At 49.8% G+C, this 27,017-nt stretch overlaps 1 protein-coding gene across 1 annotated transcript; it reads right to left on the bottom strand.

The window, feature by feature from the left end:
• Positions 1 to 12,413: 12,413 nt before the first annotated feature.
• Positions 12,414 to 13,868, bottom strand: LOC139353708 (uncharacterized). The gene is made up of 3 exons (XM_070998032.1): positions 13,756 to 13,868; positions 13,327 to 13,672; positions 12,414 to 13,235 (listed from the first exon to the last, which is right to left on the bottom strand). Exons 1-3 carry the CDS (start codon positions 13,866 to 13,868, stop codon positions 12,414 to 12,416), a joined length of 1,281 nt encoding a protein of 426 aa, XP_070854133.1.
• Between the last annotated feature and the right edge of the window lie 13,149 nt (positions 13,869 to 27,017).

Genomic DNA, 27,017 nt, shown 5'->3' with positions numbered 1-27,017 from the left:
AATATATAATTAGGAAAGTATTTTTTATTTGCGAACAATTTATAAATGTTACCAACAACACAAATAGTTGTTACAAAGGATTGCTAAAATACCTTGATGCAGGCGCAAAGGTCAAGGTACCAAGAACGAAAATTTCTTCTATTTGGATAATAAAAAAATATATATTAATTCAATACTTTGATTTTTCCATCAAAATGCTTGATAAATCTAGTTGTTTGATATTCTCTAATTAATTTAGTAATATGTTTTCAAGTGCCTATTTAATTTACCAAAAACACTATTAGTCTTCTCTCATAAAATTGATCTTTTGGATCCCTCTAATTCCCCACCGGTGAAATATATGTTCCTCATATTTAATAATGATGGCTTGTCATAGATGGGTACTTGTAATTCATATTTAAGATACTTACATCCTTCTCTAACTAATATTCTTTTATCCATCATGTAAACAGGTTTAGAATTGTATTGCGTGCTTCAACCCCTAGCCACACCCACCACTGTAACAGATTTCACATTTCCAATGGCTGCCCCAGCTACCTAAACTGTACATTTCTTTTGATTTTCTCTTTTCCTTTCTAAGCAATGTACACAATTTTTAAACTGGTTCTGACCTCCCGCTTTAATGGCATCCTCTACTTTATTTTCGTTATATTTCTGATCTTTTCCTAACAGTAGGTTGTTAAACTTTTATCATTTTATGAGATTATTGAGCACCCGAAATCCCAGATATTAACTCATAACATGTAACTAGCAGAATATAGTAAAAGATATCAGACTCTAAAAAGACTAGATTTACCTACAATTCAATTTACCATCTACAATCCCTGGAGAAGAGCTTAGTATTTGCAGTTTAATTTTCAAATTTATTGATTTCATAGATTCCCGATGGTGAATACCAATTTTTAACAAATGTCTGCCAACTCCATACCATTCAGACACTGGCTTACAACCTCATAGAACTGACTCTCAAGGTATCTGTAATGCACAATATGTTTCTGTCTCTTTTCTTCTAATCAATATTAAAAAATTTCAAAACCTGGTTTTGGAGTTCATTTTATTCTTAGAATTAAATTATTAAAAACAAGGAAGAACGCTATAGTCGAGTACCTCGACTATCAGATACCCGTTACTCAGCTAAAGGGACCAAAGGAAAATGGAGATATGCAAGCAGCAAATCGAGATTTAAATACGCCACCTACCGGCGGTAGACAGATTTAAGCGTTATGGGCGTTAGAGTGGGCGTGGCACAGGTTTGGGCGGTTTGTGGGCGTTAGAGTGGGCGTGTCAATTTTTTTTCGTGTCACTCGATAGGTATTGATGAGAAGAATACACTTATGTTAAAATTTTTATTCTAGCAGCAAAACTGTAGGAGCCACAGTTTTGGGCGGCTTGTGGGCGTAAGAGTGGGCGTGGCACATTGCTATTACAGTGGTGGGTGTGGCTAGGGGTTGAAGCACGCAATACAATTCTAAACCTGTTTACATGATGGATAAAAGGATATTAGTTAGAGAAGGATGTTAGTATCTTAAATATGAATTACAAGTACCCATCTATGACAAACCATCATTATTAAATATGAGGAACATATTTCCAAAAGATCAATTTTATGAGAGAAGACTAATACTGTCTAATTAAATAGGCACATGAAAACATATTACTCAACTAGTTAGAGAATATCAAACAACTAGATTTATCAAGCATTTTCATGGAAAAATCAAAGTATTGAATTAATATATATTTTTTTATTATCCAAATAGAAGAAATTTTCGTTTTTGGTCAAGGGATAATATTCCATGAGTTTTTCCATTACCTTGACCTTTGCGCCTGCAAATCCTTTGTAGCAATCCTTTGTAACAACTATTTGTGTTGTTGGTAACATTTATAAATTGTTCGCAAATAAAAAATACGTTCCTTATTATATATTTTATGTCCTCTTTTATGAAGGGATAATATTCCATGAATTTTTTTCCAATACCTTGACCTTCGCGGCTGCGTCGAGGCATTTAAGCAAATCCTTTGTAACATAACTATTTGTGTTGTTGGTAGCAGTTATAAATGGTTCGCAAATAAAAAATATGACATTTTTTATGACATTTGCGCCTGCGTCGAGGCATTTTAGCAATCCTTTACACCACCACCTATGTTTATTGTAGGTAACCAACTTGACTCTGGGGTTATGGTACGGTTAGCAATGGGTGGTTTGCTTAATGGGATTTAAATTATCGGTGACAAATTTATAAGTGAAAGTCACAGACATTTTTGGAAAAAGGATACAATTGGTCATCTAGGTGTGGGTATACACATTTGTTATGGTGATAGAAAATGGGATAATCATAGTGTTTTTTGTTTTTTACTGTATTACGCCGGAGCGATTTCAATTACTTTCCCAATTATAGTTAGTTTTAAATCGTTTTTTGACATTCATATATTTTGTTCTTTCTAGACATTTTATTGTAGCTATGTTAGTAGTAGTTAGTAGTTATGGGATGTAAGTCTAGCTATCGTAGTTAAAATTACATTTATTATACCTACATAAGATGAAAGAACATGAAAAATGGAATTGTTTTATTTTAACAATATATTAGTTAAAGTGGATGATATTTTTATATATTCTTAATAAAAATTTAATATCAAAGCAGTTTCTACACAGCTTTTAGACAACTTGTGAACAATTTAAATCTTAATTAGTTTTACAATCACAGGATACATCTTCCCCCAACATAATCGGACATTTTCCTCTAAGATTTATATATCTATCTTGAGCTATTTTGGCTTTGCATTCTTTCTTACGTACATAGCAAACACGTTGAAAATCAGAGTGGAAGTTTTTACTTCACATCGAAAGTCGTCTAGTGATCAAGAATTTTTGATCATTCTTAACTAAAGACTGTAAAAGCTCGTAGACGTTAATAACAACTAGTAACCAGGTAATAATAATTAGTAAACATCAAGTAAACAGATACTAAACATATATAAACCAGATACTAAACAGCTATTAAACAACTTGTATACATCTACTATACAACTTGTATACATCTACGAAACATATAGAAACCAGATGCTAAACAGCTAGTAAACAACTTATATACATCTAGTAAACATCTTGTATACATCTACTATACAACTTGTATACATCTACTAAATATATAGTAACCAGATACTAAACAGCTAGTAAACAACTTGTATACATCTAGTAAACAACTTCTATACATCTTCTAAACATATAGAAATCAGATACTAAACAACTTGTATACATCTACTAAATAGATAGTAACCAGCTAATCAGTATTGTAATTAAAGAGTTTATTAAACTTGTTCAGAATCTTAGACAATGATGCCATACTCATACAAATAGTATACAAATAGAATAGAATTAGAAAACTAGAACTAGAAAAATAGTTGACAACAAAAACCGATATTACCAGGTCCCAACACTTCTATCATAGACTTGAATCAGAAATTAAATTGAAAGACGCTCCTATGCTAGCTAATGATGCTTTCGCAATATGTTACAATATTATTATGGGATGGAACAAATGAATGCTTTAAAAATAATTCAACATCTGAGAAATATTAAATTGTGAGAACTATTTTACATCTTTCTATGGGAACCAAGCGAAAATCTGCGCTTGGAACGAAGATTTATAAGCGACATGTTTCTTACAGAGGGATGGAGTAAGAAAATTAATTATATACAAATATACATAAAATATAATTAATTATGAATTTAATGAAATATGTTTACAATAATAAAATATATAAAGAAATATTGAATGTTCCTACAAATTTTGTATCTGACTGTAATTAAAACTCCAGGTACAAATGAAGGGGAAGTATTTTATTCAACGTCCTTGGGTCTTGGGCATGTGACTTTGATGACGGTCAGGTAATGATAGTTCACTGCAAGTGTGTTTGGCTAACACATCTTAGAAACATTAACTTGTTTACTTTGAAAGTTCTTAATCAGAGACTATAGCGACTCATAATACTTGTTAACATTTAGTTACCATCTAAAACCAAGTACTTTACAGTAACTATACAGATAGTAACCATCCACAATCAAGTACTGTACAGGTACTAACATACAGGTACTAAAAAGAAAGTAACCATCAAAATACTGCTAGGTAACAACTAAATACAACGAGTCCAACGTGTCAAGTCTATGTCGGTATGACTGCTACCCTAAAAAATTGTATATCTCTGGATAATCTCAAAGTCAATACCTATTAAATTCTGGATGGAGCAATGGAGACGAAATTTCTACGGGATCCCCACTTAAAATTTTCTGCACCATTAAAAAACTTTTTGGGATTGGCTGAGGATTATAAAAAACTATTGTTAAATTGTAAACACGAACTAGTGTTGATGCTAACTAAGAATCTTGGTGAATCTTGAACAAATCAGAAATGAACAAACTTTTAAACTGAAAATTACGAATAAAATCTGGAAAATTCCCCATGTTACTCTGAGCGATTTTACAAAAATTAAGATGTACGATATTATTAAAAGTTGTGTAAGCCTACCAATCGCATTCCAGAGTTGGGATTTATATGTTAACTCCAAATTGGGGTACGGGAGTCAACACAGCTGAAATGTGAAATTGTCTGCTAACCGCGAAAAACCAAGATTTGCCATAATTGGATTTACACTAAATGGAGAACTTATCACAAATAACTTATCAAACTTGAGAGTTCATTTGAATTCTTAGTCATATACATAATAATCTGAATGTTGATTTTAGTAAGAATTAGTATGCTCACCTATATGAAATGTATACAAGATTTCAATCTAGTTACTATAATCCTGAATCACAACCATTTTTGACCCCAAATGAATTTAAATTGAAGACCCCTATTATTGTGGTTGATCTTTCATATCAAAATGAATCAGTAAAAATTGGTCCTATTGATGTGAGAATTTCAATAGAACTAAAGACACCAAGTCATGAAAATACCCAAGCTTACTGTCTCCTCATACAAGACCTTTTAGTTGAATATAACCCACTAAACGGACTAGTACAACGAGTTGTTTAACATTAGAAAAATGTTGAAAGACACTGTTTCGATTGATGTTCAAGGTTTCTTTGATAATAATAATAATTTTATTCTAAAGGAAATTGGAATTGTATTCGAAAAAGATCCAAACTTGAATAATAGTATTTTGGAAAAGAAACGATTTCTACAGACGTTTTTTGGGAGTCGTCAGCTCAATAATGTCGAGGAAACACACCTTAAGGGCGGGGTTTGTGCTCTTAACAATGCATACATTACTTTGACATTTTTAAAAGTAGCTTCAAAACAATAAAATAATTTTTATACATTTTTTTAAAGTTGAGACTAGATGTGTAAAGTTGTGCAAGAAAACAAAATTAACCAAATTAAGTTTCATGAGGAAATTGACCAATTTATTGAACAATTTAAAGGAGAGATAATTGGTCAGCATTTTCAATACCTTCTAAACACAAAAACTATGTTCATGAATCGAGGTGGACATGACCTCAAAACTACGAATTATGGTAAACACTTTACATTTTGTAATCCAGAAATGACGTCGGAAACGTGCGCCTGCTTCTTCTATGCAAATCGCCGGATTCAAAGGCGAAAATTAATTTAATTAAATATATAACAAAAATATTGGTAATACCAAAAAAAATAAATAAATGTACGATTATGGTACCAAATAAACTTCTGACATTTTATTTCGAGTTAAAATTACAGGTACGGAGAATGGAAAATATTTCCTTGACTGAGATATGTCGGCTACTTGCGAGTTGTTGTCAATGGGCGTGCGCCTTCAGACTTGTGCATGTGTCCCTTTTATTCCGGTCAGGTAATAGACAGGTGCGCATATTCGGGTAACTCTTGCTTGAATCCCTTTTATTATATGATTATGACCCGTTTGTAGAAAGGAGAGATCTTGAAAAACTTTAGCAGTTAAACATTCTGGGGCGAAAAAAAAATGTCTTTTTGAAAATATTCCACATCTGAGAATCATTAACTTGTGAGATTTATTTTATTGGGGTTCTTTTGATTTCTAAATTAGTTGTACAATCATAGAAAACATAATTCCCCAACATGATCGGACATGTTCCTCTAAGGCAACCAGTTTTAGATGTTTTGGGTTTGCGACCTTTCTCACGTGCACAGCAGCACCTGTGATAATGAGGCAAAAGGGTACGTGATCACACCTTTCCCCAACATGATCGGATATGTTCCTCTAAGAAAACAACCTTTGGATACTATGGTTGTGCGACCTGTCTCACGTGCACCTTTCTCACCTGACTATTAATTGCACATAATGAGGGGAAGGATACATGATCAATATTGTCACATGGGGATGTGGGGGGCGATGGGGTCAATTAATTTTACTCTTTATAGACATGATCGTGACATTTTTATGACTTCAAAGCCCATTAAAATTAGTTAATTTATTGGATTATGCTAATTGTCCTAGAATTCATATGCTAATTGTCCCAGAATCCGCGTTTCCCTACTACTCTCCACTGCCTTCCACTTGTTTCTGGGGATCCTGCCCTCCGGATTTCCCCTGTCAATCAGGCCAAGTAGTACACGATTCTTCGTGATTTCGGCGAAAGAGCCCGATGGCTGGATCTTAGATGTCTTCGCCGATGGCCCGGGTAGTTCGAGGGATCGCTGCCTTTTCGCCTGAGACGCCTCTAGAGTGGGCTTTTCCTGCCCGTAGTTTGAAAGCACCTTCCTTGCCCGCTCTACCTTCTTTAGCTATTCAGGCGAAGGCGTGGCAACGGTGCTCCTGGTGTGTGAACGCAGAGTCTGGGCGGCAGTCAGCCTTTCTGCGTATGAGAGTACAAACGATTGGAAGAAAACTTTTCTGATTATTACACGGCATTCTACATCGCTAATATCTCTCTCTCACAAAAAAAAGGTCTGGCCTAGAATTTTTCTGTCATGCGCAATTGGTTAACTGTCGGAAGTCGCTCCTCCTCTGCTAGTTATCTGGGGATAGTCGATCGTCCATGGCACCAATGGGTCAAGACCCAGTGGGTGGGTCGTAGCTCCAGCAATGACGACGTCAACCAGGAAATCTAAACGGCTCCTCTGACGGCTAAGCGAACGAGTGATGCGCGCGCCTCAGGCAGCGGTCTCCTGGGCACTTCTCCGGCGGGTGCTTCTCCGATGGGGCTGCTCCTCCGGCAGGGCTTCCTCTACGGAGGGCTACTCCGGTGCGCGCTCCTCGGCAGGGCGCTCCTCAGGCGCATGCTTCTCAGATGCGTCCAAAGCGGCTACTTCTCCGACGTGTGCTCTGTGGGCAGGGCGCTCCTCTGGCGGATGCTTCTCAGATGCGGCCAAAGCGGCTACTTCTCCGATGTGTACTCTGTGGGCAGGGTGCTCCTCTGGCAGATGCTTCTCCAATGCGGCTAAGGCGGCTACTTTTCCGGCGTGGGCTCTGTGGGCAGGGTGCTCCTGTGGCGGATGCTTCTCCAAAGCGGCTAAGGCGGCTACTCTTCCGGCGTGCGCTCTGCGGCAGGCTGCTCCACTGGCGTGCGCTCTGCGGTAGGGTGCTCCTATGGCGGATGCTTCTCCGATACGGCCAAGGCAGCTACTCCTCCGGCATGCGCTCTGCGGGCAGGGTGCTCCTCTGGCGGATGCTCCTCCGATTTGGCCGCTCCTCTGCGGCTCTGCGAAATTTGTATGGCCACTGTAAATTTCTAAGTGGAGGGGTAAGCGAGCACGAGGTTTACCCACCTGGTTGTTTTTCGGGTTCTTATGTCCCAAAAAAGTGGTCCACAGATTTAAGAAAAAATGTATTCGCGATCGTATTTATGGCCCTATCTCCGGGGCTTTCCTGTATTTCCCGCCTGAGATACACGTGGGATATTACCAAATTAATTTGATTTAAAAAGACCGAATCAAAAATATCGTGGCGTAACTGGGGCCATCGGCGGAAATATTTCACAGCTGAGTTGAGCTTTCCAAAGACTCCCTGCGCCGGCAGACCTTCGATGAGTTACCATTCTCATTGGTATTACCCCGATAACATTGCACCAAAATTTCGGATATGCAACGAAGCTCGGCTTACAGATACTGAAGAGGAGCATACTTCCAGGATGAACTAAAACGGCCTATTCAGTCGCCACTACATTCTTTTATTGATCTGTTTAACATCATCTTTAATTTCCAGGACCTTCAAATGGAGTTTGGACTCGCACAAAAAAGGTCAATGCTCAGGCAGTGTAGGATGCTCTGAACTAGTAAATTTGGCCATTTTTGTTGATTATTAACTTTGAAACGGGTTTTGTTTACAAGAATATGTCGTATGCCAAAAGTTGACAAATGTCAAGTGCCTTAAAATTTTATTTAAAATCGTTGGAGCCGTTTTTGAAAAAACAGGAAAAGGGCAAAAAAAGTGTAAATAAAAAAAAACTTTAAACCATAATTTGTAAAAGGTGGTATTTAGACAACTTTACTTTTCTAACGACGAATAGCACAAGCACAAGCTTCAGTGCTTCACATGTTACGGGTATAAGGCGAATAGATAGCGCGACTTACGGTGATTAATTACACTAACTCGTGTTATTAGTTATAGTATTTTAATGTTAAACAAATGGATTACAAAATATGAATAGATATATCGGCTTATGAAATTTGTACGTTGCGCTGTGTCGTTCTCGCGGAGCTGACGTTGCTCGTGTCGATCTCGTTCCACAATTATTCGCCAACTGGCTTCGGAGTTGCCACACAGTTGCTGTTCAATGCTTCTCCATCGGAACTGGATCGTGACGCTTCCCTAAGCCCACAAGGCCGAACTCTCTGCGGGTCTAAGGCGCAACAAGCGACCCCGAGGCAGCGCGTCGGTACGCAAGCAGAGGCGGCCACTACGAGCGTCCCGAAACCCAGGATCCAGTGGAAGCCGAGTTAACGCGTCGAGGAGCCAGAAAGAGGAGCGCCAGCAGCCGGCGGAACCAGAGCCAAGAGATACCGAAGCCAGCCCAGCCAAACACCCGCTGTACTAATACCACGAGAACAAATCCCACTATTACCATTTGAACCCTTTGTTTTCTCACTGATCTACGGGCAATCACGTCATATAAATTTGGTGGGACGAACACACAATCTTCTGAGCTAGCCGCACGAATCTCGTAGCGAGCAGACACAACAAAAATCAGTTCGTTACTCGAAATATGAAAGAATAGGATTTGTGCGCCCTTGATTTAGGGCGTTACATCCCCTCAATACTTCGGGGAAGAAAAGAGATGTTTCCTGCGCCGTTCGGCTTCAGGGTGACCTGGTAGGAACCTTCCTCGGTCGGGATCCTGAAGCGCTGCCGTGCCGTGCCGGCGTCGTGCGCAGATGGCCTGCCAGGCTGCGGCCGAGACTTGGCCGTCCGTTGTGTTGCACGTATACCCAGCCGGAAGTGGATGGAGTTTGCCACCGGGGGCGGAACTGCTTTCGTGGGCTAGGCGACCCTCGTTCGGAGCTGTCGCTTCGGGCTGTGGGTTGACGACCTCGCCCGAGTCCCACTCGGATGGCGGCTCCCCCCACCGGTTTTTCATTTCCGGTAAGGTTTCTTCCAACATGAGGTTGAGTGTCGTGGGCGATATCCCCATCAAGGTGTCCGATGGGCTGGATGTTGGTGTTGTTTGGGGGTGGGAGTTGTGGGCGATTACCTCCGCGTCTGGTCCCCGTCCGCTAAATGTGGGTGCGGGTGTAGGCTCCTTCCGTCGAAAGCGCTGCTCGGTGTTCTCCTCATCGTCGCTGGGCTCCGACTCCCACTCAATTGCTTTGCCCGTAGGGTAGCGCTGGGGACTGGGCTCATCCTGCGTGGTGGATGTCCCGAGGGAGAGTGTCGTGGACGGTCCACGAGAGAGCGCGGTGGATGGCCCCGGTCCCATCTCTTCATCCTGCGTGCAGGTGAGGTAGACGGAGCGTTCCGTCTGGACTCCTAGGTCCTCGGCTACCTCGGTCTCATCGGGCCCCATGGCGTACAGGCGTACGGGGGACGGCGGGAAGGTCACGATCGGGTCATCGTGTGGCCGATACGGTGCTTCTATCTGGATCGTTTCCCAGCTCGTATTGATGAGGTACATCCAGGACCCCCAGTGGTACCCGTAACGGTCCTCGCCCTGGGGACCGTCGTCGTACTACCGGCTGCTCATCGAGTAAGAAATCCTCGTTCTCGTTGTCGCTGGCGTCCTCGGCATAGGGCGCCTGTTCGCCGCGTCCTTCCTCGTCGTCGCTGGAGTCTTCGACATAGGGCGCCTGGTGCTCCCGGTCGTCGTCGTTGCGCCCGCAAGGGTTGTACTCCCGGCTGCTCATCGATGACCCTGCTGGACTCGGGTGGCATTGATAGGGCTCCGGGTAGATGCGACGTCCGGCCGTGTCGGTATAGTGGGGAGAGACTCCCCTGGAGACACCTGGGCGGTGCCCGAGGTGGCGATATAGTTCTCCGTTTTCAATGATGAAGTCGGGGAACTGTGGGTCGTCCCGGACGTCCTTCATCTTTCGTTGCAGCCATTGCACTGGTGCTCGCCTTGCGGTAGTCGGGATAGAGCGTCGGCTACTACGTTATACTTCCCGCGGCGATAATGTACGTCGTATTGATATTGCTGGAGTTCTAAGGCCCATCTGGCAATCCTTCTGGTTGGGTTTCAAGCCATTTCAGGGCCAGATGGTCGGTGACTACGTCGAACCTATAGCCTTCGAGGTAGCATTGCAATTTCCGTATTCTCCAGACAATGGCCAAGCACTCATTTTACGTGGGTGAATAATTCAGCTGCGCGGCATCGATGATCAATGACTCGTTCCTGGCCGTCGATCTCCTGGGTTAGCACTTCCCCGAGTCCGTAGTTGCTGTCGTCAATCTGGAGTGTCATCTTGACGGAGAAATCTGGGCATGCCAGCACGGGTGCGTCTGTCAGTAAATTTTTCAGAGATCGAAGGCCCTCTGTTGCTCCGGCTCCGGTTCTTCCTCAGCAGGTTCGTCATGGGCTGGACCACTGAGGCGAAGTTGGGCACGAATCGCCGGTACCATGAGGCCATCCCGAGGCATCTCCTCAGCTCCCGTAAGCTCGTGGGAGGGCTTAGGTTTCGTACGCCGGCTACCTTGTCCGGATCGGTGTGGATGCCCTGGTCACTGATCACATGTCCGAGGTAGTCCAGTTTCCTGTTGAAGAATGAGTTCAAAGACTTTGCGCAGATTGTGTTCTCCTAGGCTGGCTCCAATGACAATAATGTCATCGAGGTAGGCGGACGCGTATGGGTCGAGGTCTGGCCCGATCACGCTATCTAGAGCACGCTGAAATGTTGCCGGGCCGAATGCAAACCAAAAGGCATGACTCGCCACTGAAATAGGCCTCGTCCGGGTACCGTAAATAGGGTACATGCTGTCTTTGGCCTTTGGTATCTGCCAATATCCGTTGCGTAGATCCAGGGTCGAAATGTATTTTGCGTTTCTCAGTCGCTCTAAGATGTGGTTGATACGCGGCAACGGATATGCTTCCGGGATGGATTTTGCGTTTAGTTGTCGGTAGTCCACGCACATGCGCCACTGGCCGGTTTTCTTACGGACCAGAACCAAATGGGCACTGTGCGGGCTATGCGACGGTTCGATTCATCCCTGCTCCACTTGTTCGTCTATGATCCGCTGCATTGCAGAGTTCTTTGGGAAATAGCGTTGTTTAATCGGCCGGTCGTCCCTCATGGTGATCCGGTGCTCCGCTATGGTTGCTACTCCCGCCATTCCATCAAATTGTGTTAGCTGTTCGCTAAGGAACGCTTGGACCTGAGGATTAGCCTCGCAGCCGCGTTCCTTGTACTCCTGGTTGAATTTTTGATACCCCTGGGTCTCGGTGTCCTTGTCGGGTATCCCTCGTGAATTCTCAGCGTGTCTCTCCTGGTTGTGATCTTCCTGATGCTCCCTGCCGTTGTTCTTAGCTATTCTGGCTTCGTCGTTCTCTGTTGATACTCTGATGTTTCCTCCTGTGTTGTTGCTCTCGTCGTTTTTCTGGCGTGTTGCTGCGTTGTGCGTTTCATGAACCCTGTGCGGCTCTTCGGGCGCGTTGGTATCCCTGTCATTCTGTGGTCCTATGTCATGACTGGCTATGCCTAGCCGAGGTTCTTTCGATGGCGTGTTCGATGTCCTGGGCGTAGTTTCGCGGCTGAATGGTCTTCGTGGTCGGGGTCGAGGTTGTGGTTCCGATTGATTGCCTTGGTAGTTGTGCTCCGTTTCATTAGATCTAATAAATCCCACTATTACCATTTGAACCCTTTGTTTTCTCATTGATCTACGGGCAATCACGACATATAAATTTGGTGGGACGAACACACAATCTTCTGAGCTTGCCGCACGAATCTCGTAGCGAGCAGACACAACAAAAATCAGTTCGTTACTCGAAATATGAAACAATAGGATTTGTGCGCCCTTGATTTAGGCCGTTACATCCCCTCAATACTTCGGGGAAGAAAAGAGATGTTTCCTGCGCCGTTCGGCTTCAGGGTGACCTGGTAGGAACCTTCCTCGGTCGGGATCCTGAAGCGCTGCCGTGAGACGCGGGCTGCACGGCGTCGTGCTGCGGCCGAGACTTGGCCGTCCGTTGTGTTGCACGTATACCCAGCCGGAAGTGGATGGAGCTTGCCACCGGGGGCGGAACTGCTTTCGTGGGCTAGGCGACCCTCGTTCGGAGCTGTCGCTTCGGGATGTGGGTTGACGACCTCGCCCGAGTCCCACTCGGATGGCGGCTCCCACCATCGGTTCTCCATTTCCGGTAAGGTTTCTTCCAACAGGAGGTTGAGTGTCGTGGGCGATATCCCCATCAAGGTGTCCGATGGGCTGGATGTTGGTGTTGTTTGGGGGTGGGAATTGTGGGCGATTACCTCCGCGTCTGGTCCCCGTCCGCTAAATGTGGGTGCGGATGTAGGCTCCTTCCGTCGAAGGCGCTGCTCGGTGTTCTCCTCATCGTCGCTGGGCTCCGACTCCCACTCAATTGCTTTGCCCGTAGGGTAGCGCTGGGGACTGGGCTCATCCTGCGTGGTGGATGTCCCGAGGGAGAGTGTCGTGGACGGTCCACGAGAGAGCGCGGTGGGCGGCCCCGGTCCCATCTCTTCATCGTGCGTGAAGTTGAGGTAGACGGAGCGTTCCGTCTGGACTCCTAGGTCCTCGGCTACCTCGGTCTCATCGGGCCCCATGACGTACAGGCGTACGGGGGACGGCGGGAAGGTCACGATCGGGTCATCGTGTGGCCGATACGGTGCTTCTATCTGGATCGTTTCCCAGCTCGTATTGATGAGGTACATCCAGGACCCCCAGTGGTACCCGTAACGGTCCTCGCCCTGGGGACCGTCGTCGTACTCCCGGCTGCTCATCGAGTAAAAAATCCTCGTTCTCGTTGTCGCTGGCGTCCTCGACATAGGGCGCCTGTTCGCCGCGTCCTTCCTCGTCGTCGCTGGAGTCTTCGACACAGGGCGCCTGGTGCTCCCGGTCGTCGTCGTTGCGCCCGCAAGGGTTGTACTCCCGGCTGCTCGTCGATGACCCGGCTGGACTCGGGTGGCATTGATAGGGCTCCGGGTAGATGCGACGTCCGGCCGGGTCCGTATAGTGGGGAGAGACTCCCCTGGAGACTGGAGCGGGTGTCGACGTCGGCTCGTCCTCTGAGTCGCTGTCTGGTGCGCAGTCCGACGTTGCCCGGCGCTGGACCCTGGAGAGGGTGAGGTCACTCTTCCAGAGCCTCCTGGCTAGCGCCTACCCGTCGGGCATGACTGGGTGGATCTCTCCGCGTACGCCGTTTCCGGACGAAGCCGAGGGTCTCGTGTGGTCGTCGACTGGCGGTTACCCGGGGAACTGGGTTCAGACTCCCCATCGCTGTCGCCGGACGAGAGTACTATCGTCCCCATGTCCGCCCGTTCGATCAGTGGAAAAAGTAACTAAACTAGCTTAGTTCTACTGATAATTAGCATTAGCGATAAATGGGCAACAGCGAAAGAATCTCCTAACTTCATTCTTAAGGTCTTAATGGTTTACAACGAATTTAAGCTTAGCGGGACACAAAGGGAGATTGGGGTACTTGTGATCACCCCCGTTGCTAGTGTCGGTCGGTTGACCTCTTTGGGACTTTCCGGGTTGGTCGCCGGTGTCCTCCTTGGCGGTGTCGCTGTCCTCATCATCGGTGTTACCTATGAAAGAAGAGTGGAACGTTTTTAAGTCTCCAAAATTTGCAAGTCGCCCCTGGCCGGGTAGGCGGATTCGGATGACGCTAGGCGAAGGGAAAGCGACCACTTTATACGGTCCGTCGAACTTCGGGGCGAAGGACATCGCGAAATATCCCTGGCCAGTAGTTCCTCTGCGAGATTCTGATGATGGTCTTCCTAACGCCAAGATATCCGGCTGTGGGGGCATCATGGCATTCGTGCAGAATTCGAGCTCGATGTTCGGCTGCTCCGCACAGCTTCCACGGTACGTAGTCCTGGTTACCTGGGCGGTGCCCGAGGTGGCGATATAGTTCTCCGTTTTCAATGATGAAGTCGGGGAACTTCTGTGGGTCGTCCCGGACGTCCTTCATCTTTCGTTGCAGCCATTGCACTGGTGCTCGCCTTGCTTAAGTCTTACTACGTTATACTTCCCGCGGCGATAATGTACGTCGTATTGATATTGCTGGAGTTCTAAGGCCCATCTGGCAATCCTTCCGGTTGGGTTTTCTATTTGGTCAAGCCATTTCAGGGCCAGATGGTCGGTGACTACGTCGAACCTATAGCCTTCGAGGTAGCATTGCAATTTCCGTATTCCCCAGACGATGGCCAAGCACTCATTTTACGTGGGTGAAAAATTCAGCTGCGCGGCATCGATGATCAATGACTCGTTCCTGGCCGTCGATCTCCTGGGTTAGCACTTCCCCGAGTCCGTAGTTGCTGGCGTCAATCTGGAGTGTCATCTTGACGGAGAAATCTGGGCATGCCAGCACGTGTGCGTCTGTCAGTAAATTTTTCAGGAGATCGAAGGCCCTCTGTTGCTCCGGCTCCGGTTCTTCCTCAGCAGGTTCGTCATGGGCTGGACCATTGAGGCGAAGTTGGGCACGAATCGCCGGTACCATGAGGCCATCCCGAGGCATCTCCTCAGCTCCCGCAAGCTCGTGGGAGGGCTTAGGTTTCGTACGCCGGCTACCTTGTCCGGATCGGTGTGGATGCCTTGTCACTGATCACATGTCCGAGGTAGGCCAGTTTCCTGTTGAAGAATGAGTTCAAAGACTTTGCGCAGATTGTCCATGTGTTCTCCTAGGCTGGCTCCAATGACAATAATGTCATCGAGGTAGGCAAACGCGTATGGGTCGAGGTCTGGCCCGATCACTCTATCTAGAGCACGCTGAAATGTTGCCGGGGCCGAATGCAAACCAAAAGGCATGACTCACCACTGAAATAGGCCTCGTCCGGGTACCGTAAATACGGTACATGCTGTCTTTAGCCTTGGGTATCTGCCAATATCCGTTGCGTAGATCCAGGGTCGAAATGTATTTTGCGTTTCTCAGCCGCTCTAAGATGTGGTTGATACGCGGCAACGGATATGCTTCCGGGATGGATTTTGCGTTTAGTTGTCGGTAGTCCACGCACATGCGCCACTGGCCGGTTTTCTTCCGGACCAGAACCAAAGGGGCACGACGGTTCGATTCATCTCTGCTCCACTTGTTCGTCTATGATCCGCTGCATGGCAGGGTTCTTTGGGAAAAAGCGTTGTTTAATCGGCCGGTCGTCCCTCATGGTGATCCGGTGCTCCGCTATGGTTGCTACTCCCGCCATTCCATCAAATTGTGTTAGCTGTTCGCTAAGGAACGCTTGGACCTGAGGCTTAGTCTCGCAGCCGCGTTCCTTGTACTCCTGGTTGATTTTTTGATACCCCTGTGTCTCGGTGTCCTTGTCGGGTATCCCTCGTGAATTCTCAGCGTGTCTCTCCTGGTTGTGATCTTCCTGATGCTCCCTGCCGTTGTTCTTAGCTATTCTGGCTTCGTCGTTCTCTGTTGATACTCTGATGTTTCCTCCTGTGTTGTTGCTCTCGTCGTTTTTCTGGCGTATTGCTGCGTTGTGCGTTTCATGTACCCTGAGCGGCTCTTCGGGCGCGTTGGTATCCCTGTCATTCTGTGGTCCTATGTCATGATTGGCAATGCCTAGCCGAGGTTCTTTCGATGGCGTGTTCGATGTCCTGGGCGTAGTTTCGCGGCTGATTGGTCTTCGTGGTCGGGGTCGAGGTTGTGGTTCCGATTGATTGCCTTGGTTGTTGTGCTCCGTTTCATTAAATCTAATAAATCCCACTATTACCATTTGAACCCTTTGTTTTCTCATTGATCTACGGGCAATCACGTCATATAAATTTGGTGGGACGAACACACAATCTTCTGAGCTAGCCGCACGAATCTCGTAGCGAGCAGACACAACAAAAATCAGTTCGTTACTCGAAATATGAAAGAATAGGATTTGTGAGCCCTTGATTTAGGGCGTTACATCCCCTCAATACTTCGTTCGGCATCAGGGTGACCTGGTAGGAACCTTTCTCGGTCGGGATCCTGAAGCGCTGCCGTGAGACGCGGGCTGCAGGGCGTCGTGCGCAGATGGCCTGCCAGGCTGCGGCCGAGACTTGGCCGTCCGTTGTGTTGCACGTATACCAAACCGGAAGTGGATGGAGCTTGCCACCGGGGGCGGAACTGCTTTCGTGGGCTAGGCGACCCTCGTTCGGAGCTGTCGCTTCGGGCTGTGGGTTGACGACCTCGCCCGAGTCCCACTCGGATGGCGGCTCCCACCATCGGTTCTCCATTTCCGGTAAGGTTTCTTCCAACAGAAGGTTGAGTGTCGTGGGCGATATCCCCATCAAGGTGTCCGATGGGCTGGATGTTGGTGTTGTTTGGGGGTGGGAGTTGTGGGCGATTACCTCCGCGTCTGGTCCCCGTCCGCTAAATGTGGGTGCGAGTGTAGGCTCCTTCCGTCGAAAGCGCTGCTCGGTGTTCTCCTCATCGTCGCTGGGCTCCGACTCCCACTCAATTGCTTTGCCCGTAGGGTAGCGCTGGGGACTGGGCTCATCCTGCGTGGTGGATGTCCCGAGGGAGAGTGTCGTGGACGGTCCACGAGAGAGCGCGGTGGGCGGTCCCGGTCCCATCTCTTCATCCTGCGTGCACGTGAGGTAGACGGAGCGTTCCGTCTGGACTCCTAGGTCCTCGGCTACCTCGGTCTCATCAAGCCCCATGGCGTACAGGCGTACGGGGGACGGCGGGAAGGTCACGATCGGGTCATCGTGTGGCCGATACGGTGCTTCTATCTGGATCGTTTCCCAGCTCGTATTGATGAGGTACATCCAGGACCCCCAGTGGTACCCGTAACGGTCCTCGCCCTGGGGACCGTCGTCGTACTACCGGCTGCTCATCGAGTAAGAAATCCTCGTTCTCGTTGTCGCTGGCGTCCTCGACATAGGGCGCCTGTTCGCCGCGTCCTTCCTCGTCGTCGCTGGAGTCTTCGACATAGGGCGCCTGATGCTCCCGGTCGTCGTCGTTGCGCCCGCAAGGGTTGTACTCCCGGCTGCTCGTCGATGACCCGGCTGGACTAGGGTGGCATTGATAGGGCTCCGGGTAGATGCGACGTCCGGCCGGGTCCGTATAGTGGGGAGAGACTCCCCTGGAGACTGGAGCGGGTGTCGACGACGGCTCGTCCTCTGAGTCGCTGCCTGGGGCGCAGTCCGACGCTGCCCGGCGGAGTGCGGTCCTAGCGCTGGACCCTGGAGAGGGTGAGGTCACTCTTCCAGAGCCTCCTGGCTAGCGCCTACCCGTCGGGCATGACTGGGTGGATCTCTCGGCGTACGCCTTTCCCGGACGAAGCCGAGGGTCTCGTGTGGTCGTCGACTGGCGGTTACCCGGGGAACTGGGTTCAGACTCCCCATCGCTGTCGCCGGACGAGAGTACTATCGTCCCCATGTCCGCCCGTTCGATCAGTGGAAGAAGTAACTAAACTAGCTTAGTTCTATTGATAATTAGCATTAGCGATAAATGGGCAACAGCGAAAGAATCTCCTAACTTCATTCTTAAGGTCTTAATGGTTTACAACGAATTTAAGCTTAGCGGGACACAAAGGGAGATTGGGGTACTTATGATCACCCCCCGTTGATAGTGTCGGTCGGTTGACCTCTTTGGGACTTTCCGGGTTGGTCGTCGGTGTCCTCCTTGGCGGTGTCGCTGTCCTCATCATCGGTGTTACCTGTGAAAGAAGAGTGGAACGTTTTTAAGTCTCCAACATTTGCAAGTCGCCCCTGGCCGGGTAGGCGGATTCGGATGACGTTAGGCGAAGGGAAAGCGACCACTTTATACGGTCCGTCGAACTTCGGGGCGAAGGACATCGCGAAACATCCCTGGCCAGTAGTTCCTCTGCGAGATTCTGATGATGGTCTTCCTAAAGCCAAGATATCCGGCTGTGGGGGCATCATGGCATTCGTGCAGGATTCGAGCTCGATGTTCGGCTGCTACGCACAGCTTCCACGGTACGTAGTCCTGGTCACCTGAGCGGTGCCCGAGGTGGCGATATAGTTCTCCGTTTTCAATGATGAAGTCGGGGAACTTCTGTGGGTCGTCACGGACGTCCTTCATCTTTCGTTGCAGCCATTGCACTGGTGCTCGCCTTGCTTAAGTCTCTGGAAGTGTTCCAGAGGTAGTCGGGATAGAGCGTCGGCTACTACGTTATACTTCCCGCGTCGTATTGATATTGCTGGAGTTCTAAGGCCCATCTGGCAATCCTTCCGGTTGGGTTTTCTATTTGGTCAAGCCATTTCAGGGCCAGATGGTCGGTGACTACGTCGAACCTATAGCCTTCGAGGTGGCATCGCAATTTCCGTGTTCCCCAGACAATGGCCAAGCACTCATTTTACGTGGGTGAATAATTCAGCTGCGCGGCATCGATGATCAATGACTCGTTCCTGGCCGTCGATCTCCTGGGTTAGCACTTCCCCGAGTCCGTAGTTGCTGGCGTCAATCTGGAGTGTCGTCTTGATGGAGAAATCTGGGCATGCCAGCACGGGTGCGTCTGTCAGTAAATTTTTCAGGAGATCGAAGGCCCTCTGTTGCTCCGGCTCCGGTTCTTTTTCAGCAGGTTCGTCATGGGCTGGACCACTGAGGCGAAGTTGGGCACGAATCGCCCGAATCGCATCTCCTCAGCTCCCGTAAGGTCGTGGGAGGGCTTAGGTTTCGTATGCCGGCTACCTTGTCCGGATCGGTGTGGATGCCCTGGTCACTGATCACATGTCCGAGGTAGGCCAGTTTCCTGTTGAAGAATGAGTTCAAAGACTTTGCGCAGATTGTCCATGTGTTCTCCTAGGCTGGCTCCAATGACAATAATGTCATCGAGGTAGGCGGACGCGTATGGGTCGAGGTCTGGCCCGATCACGCTATCTAGAGCACGCTGAAATGTTGCCGGGGCCGAATGCAAATCAAAAGGCATGACTCGCCACTGAAATAGGCCTCGTCCGGGTACCGTAAATACGGTACATGCTGTCTTTGGCCTTAGGTATCTGTAGGTATCTGGTCGAATGTATTTTGCGATTCTCAGTCGCTCTAAGATGTGGTTGACACGCGGCAACGGATATGCTTCCGGGATGGATTTTGCGTTTAGTTGTCGGTAGTCCACGCACATGCGCCACTGGCCGGTTTTCTTCCGGACCAGAACCAAAGGGGCACTGTGCGGGCTATGCGACGGTTCGATTCATCCCTGCTCCACTTGTTCGTCAATGATCCGCTGCATGGCAGAGTTCTTTGGGAAATAGCGTTGTTTAATCGGCCGGTCGTCCCTCATGGTGAACCGGTGCTCCGCTATGGTTGCTACTCCCGCCATTCCATCAAATTGTGTTAGCTGTTCGCTAAGGAACGCTTGGACCTGAGGATTAGTCTCGCAGCCGCGTTCCTTGTACTCCTGGTTGATTTTTTGATACCCCTGGGTCTCGGTGTCCTTGTCGGGTATCCCTCGTGAATTCTCAGCGTGTCTCTCCTGATTGTGATCTTCCTGATGCTCCCTGCCGTTGTTCTTAGCTATTCTGGCTTCGTCGTTCTCTGTTGATACTCTGATGTTTCCTCCTGTGTTGTTGCTCTCGTCGTTTTTCTGGCGTGTTGCTGCGTTGTGCGTTTCATGTACCCTGTGCGGCTCTTCGGGCGCGTTGGTATCCGTGTCATTCTGTGGTCCTATGTCATGATTGGCTATGCCTAGCCGAGGTTCTTTCGATGGCGTGTTCGATGTCCTGGGCGTAGTTTCGCGGCTGAATGGTCTTCGTGGTCGGGGTCGAGGTTGTGGTTCCGATTGATTGCCTTGGTTGTTGTGCTCCGTTTCATTAGATCTAATAAATCCCACTATTACCATTTGAACCCTTTGTTTTCTCATTGATCAACGGGCAATCACGTCATATAAATTTGGTGGGACGAACACACAATCTTCTGAGCTAGCCGCACGAATCTCGTAGCGAGCAGACACAACAAAAATCAGTTCGTTACTCGAAATATGAAAGAATAGGATTTGTGCGCCCTTGATTTAGGGCGTTACATCCCCTCAATACTTCGGGGAAGAAAAGAGATGTTTCCTGCGCCGTTCGGCTTCAGGGTGACCTGGTAGGAACCTTCCTCGATCGGGATCCTGAAGCGCTGCCGTGAGACGCGGGCTGCAGGGCGTCGTGCGCAGATTGCCTGCCAGGCTGCGGCCGAGACTTGGCCGTCCGTTGTGTTGCACGTATACCCAGCCGGAAGTGGATGGAGCTTGCCGCCGGGGGCGGAACTGCTTTCGTGGGCTAGGCGACCCTCGTTCGGAGCTGTCGCTTCGGGCTGTGGGTTGACGACCTCGCCCGAGTCCCACTCGGATGGCGGCTCCCCCCACCGGTTTTCCATTTCCGGTAAGGTTTCTTCCAACAGGAGGTTGAGTGTCGTGGGCGATATCCCCATCAAGGTGTCCGATGGGCTGGATGTTGGTGTTGTTTGGGGGTGGGAGTTGTGGGCGATTACCTCCGCGTCTGGTCCCCGTCCGCTAAATGTGGGTGCGGGTGTAGGCTCCTTCCGTCGAAAGCGCTGCTCGGTGTTCTCCTCATCGTCGCTGGGCTCCGACTCCCACTCAATTGCTTTGCCCGTAGGGTAGCGCTGGGGACTGGGCTCATCCTGCGTGGTGGATGTCCCGAGGGAGAGTGTCGTGGACGGTCCACGAGAGAGCGCGGTGGGCGGCCCCGGTCCCATCTCTTCATCCTGCGTGCAGGTGAGGTAGACCGGCTGCTTATCGAGTAAGAAATCCTCGTTCTCGTTGTCGCTGGCGTCCTCGACATAGGGCGCCTGTTCGCCGCGTCCTTCCTCGTCGTCGCTGGAGTCTTCGACATAGGGCGCCTGGTGCTCCCGGTCGTCGTCGTTGCGCCCGCAAGGGTTGTACTCCCGGCTGCTCGTCGATGACCCGGCTGGACTCGGGTGGCATTGATAGGGCTCCGGGTAGATGCGACGTCCGGACGGGTCCGTATAGTGGGGAGAGACTCCCCTGGAGACTGGAGCGGGTGTCGACGTCGGCTCGTCCTCTGAGTCGCTGTCTGGTGCGCAGTCCGACGCTGCCCGGCGGGGTGGGGTCCTAGCGCTGGACCCTGGAGAGGGTGAGGTCACTCTTCCAGAGCCTCCTGGCTAGCGCCTACCCGTCGGGCATGACTGGGTGAATCTCTCGGCGTACGCCGTTCCCGGACGAAGCCGAGGGTCTCGTGTGGTCGTCGACTGGCGGTTACCCGGGGAACTGGGTTCAGACTCCCCATCGCTGTCGCCGGACATGTCCGCCCGTTCGATCAGTGGAAGAAGTAACTAAACTAGCTCAGTTCTATTGATAATTAGCATTAGCGATAAATGGGCAACACCGAAAGAATCTCCTAACTTCATTCTTAAGGTCTTAATGGCTTACAACGAATTTAAGCTTAGCGGGACACAAAGGGAGATTGGGGTACTTATGTTCACCCCCCGTTGCTAGTGTCGGTCGGTTGACCTCTTTGGGACTTTCCGGGTTGGTCGTCGGTGTCCTCCTTGGCGGTGTCGCTGTCCTCATCATCGGTGTTACCTGTGAAAGAAGAGTGGAACGTTTTTAAGTCTCCAACATTTGCAAGTCGCCCCTGGCCGGGTAGGCGGATTCGGATGACGTTAGGCGAAGGGAAAGCGACCACTTTATAAGGTCCGTCGAACTTCGGGGCGAAGGACATCGCGAAACATCCCTGGCCAGTAGTTCCTCTGCGAGATTCTGATGATGGTCTTCCTAACGCCAAGATATCCGGCTGTGGGGGCATCATGGCATTCGTGCAGGATTCGAGCTCGATGTTCGGCTGCTACGCACAGCTTCCACGGTACGTAGTCCTGGTCACCTGAGCGGTGCCCGAGGTGGCGATATAGTTCTCTGTTTTCAATGATGAAGTCGGGGAACTTCTGTGGGTCGTCCCGGACGTCCTTCATCTTTCGTTGCAGCCATTGCACTGGTGCTCGCCTTGCTTAAGTCTCTGGAAGTGTTCCAGAGGTAGTCGGGATAGAGCGTCGGCTACTACGTTATACTTCCCGCGGCGATAATGTACGTCGTATTGATATTGCTGGAGTTCTAAGGCCCATCTGGCAATCCATCCGGTTGGGTTTTCTATTTGGTCAAGCCATTTCAGGGCCAGATGGTCGGTGACTACGTCGAACCTATAGCCTTCGAGGTAGCATTGCAATTTCCGTATTCCCCAGACGATGGCCAAGCACTCATTTTACGTGGGTGAAAAATTCAGCTGCGCGGCATCGATGATCAATGACTCGTTCCTGGCCGTCGATCTCCTGGGTTAGCACTTCCCCGAGTCCGTAGTTGCTGGCGTCAATCTGGAGTGTCATCTTGACGGAGAAATCTGGGCATGCCAGCACGTGTGCGTCTGTCAGTAAATTTTTCAGGAGATCGAAGGCCCTCTGTTGCTCCGGCTCCGGTTCTTCCTCAGCAGGTTCGTCATGGGCTGGACCATTGAGGCGAAGTTGGGCACGAATCGCCGGTACCATGAGGCCATCCCGAGGCATCTCCTCAGCTCCCGCAAGCTCGTGGGAGGGCTTAGGTTTCGTACGCCGGCTACCTTGTCCGGATCGGTGTGGATGCCCTGGTCACTGATCACATGTCCGAGGTAGGCCAGTTTCCTGTTGAAGAATGAGTTCAAAGACTTTGCGCAGATTGTCCATGTGTTCTCCTAGGCTGGCTCCAATGACAATAATGTCATCGAGGTAGGCGGACGCGTATGGGTCGAGGTCTGGCCCGATCACGCTATCTAGAGCACGCTGAAATGTTGCCGGGGCCGAATGCAAACCAAAAGGCATGACTCGCCACTGAAATAGGCCTCGTCCGGGTACCGTAAATACGGTACATGCTGTCTTCGGCCTTAGGTATCTGCCAATATCCGTTGCGTAGATCCAGGGTCGAATGTATTTTGCGTTTCTCAGTCGCTCTAAGATGTGGTTGATACGCGGCAACGGATATGCTTCCGGGATGGATTTTGCGTTTAGTTGTCGGTAGTCCACGCACATGCGCCACTGGCCGGTTTTCTTCCGGACCAGAACCAAAGGGGCACTGTGCGGGCTATGCGACGGTTCGATTCATCCCTGCTCCACTTGTTCGTCTATGATCCGCTGCATGGCAGAGTTCTTTGGGAAATAGCGTTGTTTAATCGGCCGGTCGTCCCTCATGGTGAACCGGTGCTCCGCTATGGTTGCTACTCCCGCCATTCCATCAAATTTTGTTAGCTGTTCGCTAAGGAACGCTTGGACCTGAGGATTAGTCTCGCAGCCGCGTTCCTTGTACTCCTGGTTGATTTTTTGATACCCCTGGGTCTCGGTGTCCTTGTCGGGTATCCCTCGTGAATTCTCAGCGTGTCTCTCCTGATTGTGATCTTCCTGATGCTCCCTGCCGTTGTTCTTAGCTATTCTGGCTTCGTCGTTCTCTGTTGATACTCTGATGTTTCCTCCTGTGTTGTTGCTCTCGTCGTTTTTCTGGCGTGTTGCTGCGTTGTGCGTTTCATGTACCCTGTGCGGCTCTTCGGGCGCGTTGGTATCCGTGTCATTCTGTGGTCCTATGTCATGATTGGCTATGCCTAGCCGAGGTTCTTTCGATGGCGTGTTCGATGTCCTGGGCGTAGTTTCGCGGCTGAATGGTCTTCGTGGTCGGGGTCGAGGTTGTGGTTCCGATTGATTGCCTTGGTTGTTGTGCTCCGTTTCATTAGATCTAATAAATCCCACTATTACCATTTGAACCCTTTGTTTTCTCATTGATCAACGGGCAATCACGTCATATAAATTTGGTGGGACGAACACACAATCTTCTGAGCTAGCCGCACGAATCTCGTAGCGAGCAGACACAACAAAAATCAGTTCGTTACTCGAAATATGAAAGAATAGGATTTGTGCGCCCTTGATTTAGGGCGTTACATCCCCTCAATACTTCGGGGAAGAAAAGAGATGTTTCCTCGGTCGGGATCCTGAAGCGCTGCCGTGAGACGCGGCCTGCAGGGCGTCGTGCGCAGATGGCCTGCCAGGCTGCGGCCGAGACTTGGCCGTCCGTTGTGTTGCACGTATACCCAGCCGGAAGTGGATGGAGCTTGCCGCCGGGGGCGGAACTGCTTTCGTGGGCTAGGCGACCCTCGTTCGTTGCTGTCGCTTCGGGCTGTCGGTTGACGACCTCGCCCGAGTCCCACTCGGATGGCGGCTCCCCCCACCGGTTTTCCATTTCCGGTAAGGTTTCTTCCAACAGGAGGTTGAGTGTCGTGGGCGATATCCCCATCAAGGTGTCCGATGGGCTGGATGTTGCTGTTGTTTGGGGGTGGGAGTTGTGGGCGATTACCTCCGCGTCTGGTCCCCGTCCGCTAAATGTGGGTGCGGGTGTAGGCTCCTTCCGTCGAAAGCGCTGCTCGGGGTTCTCCTTATCGTCGCTGGGCTCCGACTCCCACTCAATTGCTTTGCCCGTAGGGTAGCGCTGGGGACTGGGCTCATCCTGCGTGGTGGATGTCCCGAGGGAGAGTGTCGTGGACGGTCCACGAGAGAGCGCGGTGGGCGGCCCCGGTCCCATCTCTTCATCCTGCGTGCAGGTGAGGTAGACCGGCTGCTCATCGAGTAAGAAATCCTCGTTCTCGTTGTCGCTGGCGTCCTCGACATAGGGCGCCTGTTCGCCGCGTCCTTCCTCGTCGTCGCTGGAGTCTTCGACATAGGGCGCCTGGTGCTCCCGGTCGTCGTCGTTGCGCCCGCAAGGGTTGTACTCCCGGCTGCTCGTCGATGACCCGGCTGGACTCGGGTGGCATTGATAGGGCTCCGGGTAGATGCGACGTCCGGACGGGTCCGTATAGTGGGGAGAGACTCCCCTGGAGACTGGAGCGGGTGTCGACGTCGGCTCGTCCTCTGAGTCGCTGTCTGGTGCGCAGTCCGACGCTGCCCGGCGGGGTGGGGTCCTAGCGCTGGACCCTGGAGAGGGTGAGGTCACTCTTCCAGAGCCTCCTGGCTAGCGCCTACCCGTCGGGCATGACTGGGTGAATCTCTCGGCGTACGCCGTTCCCGGACGAAGCCGAGGGTCTCGTGTGGTCGTCGACTGGCGGTTACCCGGGGAACTGGGTTCAGACTCCCCATCGCTGTCGCCGGACATGTCCGCCCGTTCGATCAGTGGAAGAAGTAACTAAACTAGCTCAGTTCTATTGATAATTAGCATTAGCGATAAATGGGCAACACCGAAAGAATCTCCTAACTTCATTCTTAAGGTCTTAATGGTTTACAACGAATTTAAGCTTAGCGGGACACAAAGGGAGATTGGGGTACTTATGATCACCCCCCGTTGCTAGTGTCGGTCGGTTGACCTCTTTGGGACTTTCCGGGTTGGTCGTCGGTGTCCTCCTTGGCGGTGTCGCTGTCCTCATCATCGGTGTTACCTGTGAAAGAAGAGTGGAACGTTTTTAAGTCTCCAACATTTGCAAGTCGCCCCTGGCCGGGTAGGCGGATTCGGATGACGTTAGGCGAAGGGAAAGCGACCACTTTATAAGGTCCGTCGAACTTCGGGGCGAAGGACATCGCGAAACATCCCTGGCCAGTAGTTCCTCTGCGAGATTCTGATGATGGTCTTCCTAACGCCAAGATATCCGGCTGTGGGGGCATCATGGCATTCGTGCAGGATTCGAGCTCGATGTTCGGCTGCTACGCACAGCTTCCACGGTACGTAGTCCTGGTCACCTGAGCGGTGCCCGAGGTGGCGATATAGTTCTCCGTTTTCAATGATGAAGTCGGGGAACTTCTGTGGGTCGTCACGGACGTCCTTCATCTTTCGTTGCAGCCATTGCACTGGTGCTCGCCTTGCTTAAGTCTCTGGAAGTGTTCCAGAGGTAGTCGGGATAGAGCGTCGGCTACTACGCTATACTTCCCGCGGCGATAATGTACGTCGTATTGATATTGCTGGAGTTCTAAGGCCCATCTGGCAATCCTTCCGGTTAGGTTTTCTATTTGGTCAAGCCATTTCAGGGCCAGATGGTCGGTGACTATGTCGAACCTATAGCCTTCGAGGTAGCATCGCAATTTCCGTATTCCCCAGGCAATGGCCAAGCACTCATTTTACGTGGGTGAATAATTCAGCTGCGCGGCATCGATGATCAATGACTCGTTCCTGGCCGTCGATCTCCTGGGTTAGCACTTGCCCGAGTCCGTAGTTGCTGGCGTCAATCTGGAGTGGCGTCTTGACGGAGAAATCTGGGCATGCCAGCACGGGTGCGTCTGTCAGTAAATTTTTCAGGAGATCGAAGGCCCTCTGTTGCTCCGGCTCCGGTTCTTCCTCAGCAGGTTCGTCATGGGCTGGACCACTGAGGCGAAGTTGGGCACGAATCGCGGGTACCATGAGGCCATCCCGAGGCATCTCCTCAGCTCCCGTAAGCTCGTGGGAGGGCTTAGGTTTCGTACGCCGTCTACCTTGTCCGGATCGGTGTGGATGCCCTGGTCACTGATCACATGTCCGAGGTAGGCCAGTTTCCTGTTGAAGAATGAGTTCAAAGACTTTGCGCAGATTGTC

The sequence above is a fragment of the Drosophila suzukii genome, chromosome Y, assembly GCF_043229965.1.
Source record: "Drosophila suzukii chromosome Y, CBGP_Dsuzu_IsoJpt1.0, whole genome shotgun sequence".
NCBI classification, from domain to species: domain Eukaryota; kingdom Metazoa; phylum Arthropoda; class Insecta; order Diptera; family Drosophilidae; genus Drosophila; species Drosophila suzukii.
This window is presented reverse-complemented; position numbering and strand designations above follow the sequence as displayed.

Bases quoted from the DNA above. Each gene is read 5' to 3' on its own strand.
- LOC139353708 (XM_070998032.1), bottom strand. From the start codon at position 13,868: ATGGGGACGATAGTACTCTCGTCCGGCGACAGCGATGGGGAGTCTGAA. The intron at 13,673-13,755 runs GTACGCGGAGAG...CACCCTCTCCAG, and splicing joins CGGCTTCGTCCGGAAACGGC to GGTCCAGCGCCGGGCAACGT. The intron at 13,236-13,326 runs GTACGACGACGG...GAAACGATCCAG, and splicing joins TACTCGATGAGCAGCCGGGA to ATAGAAGCACCGTATCGGCC.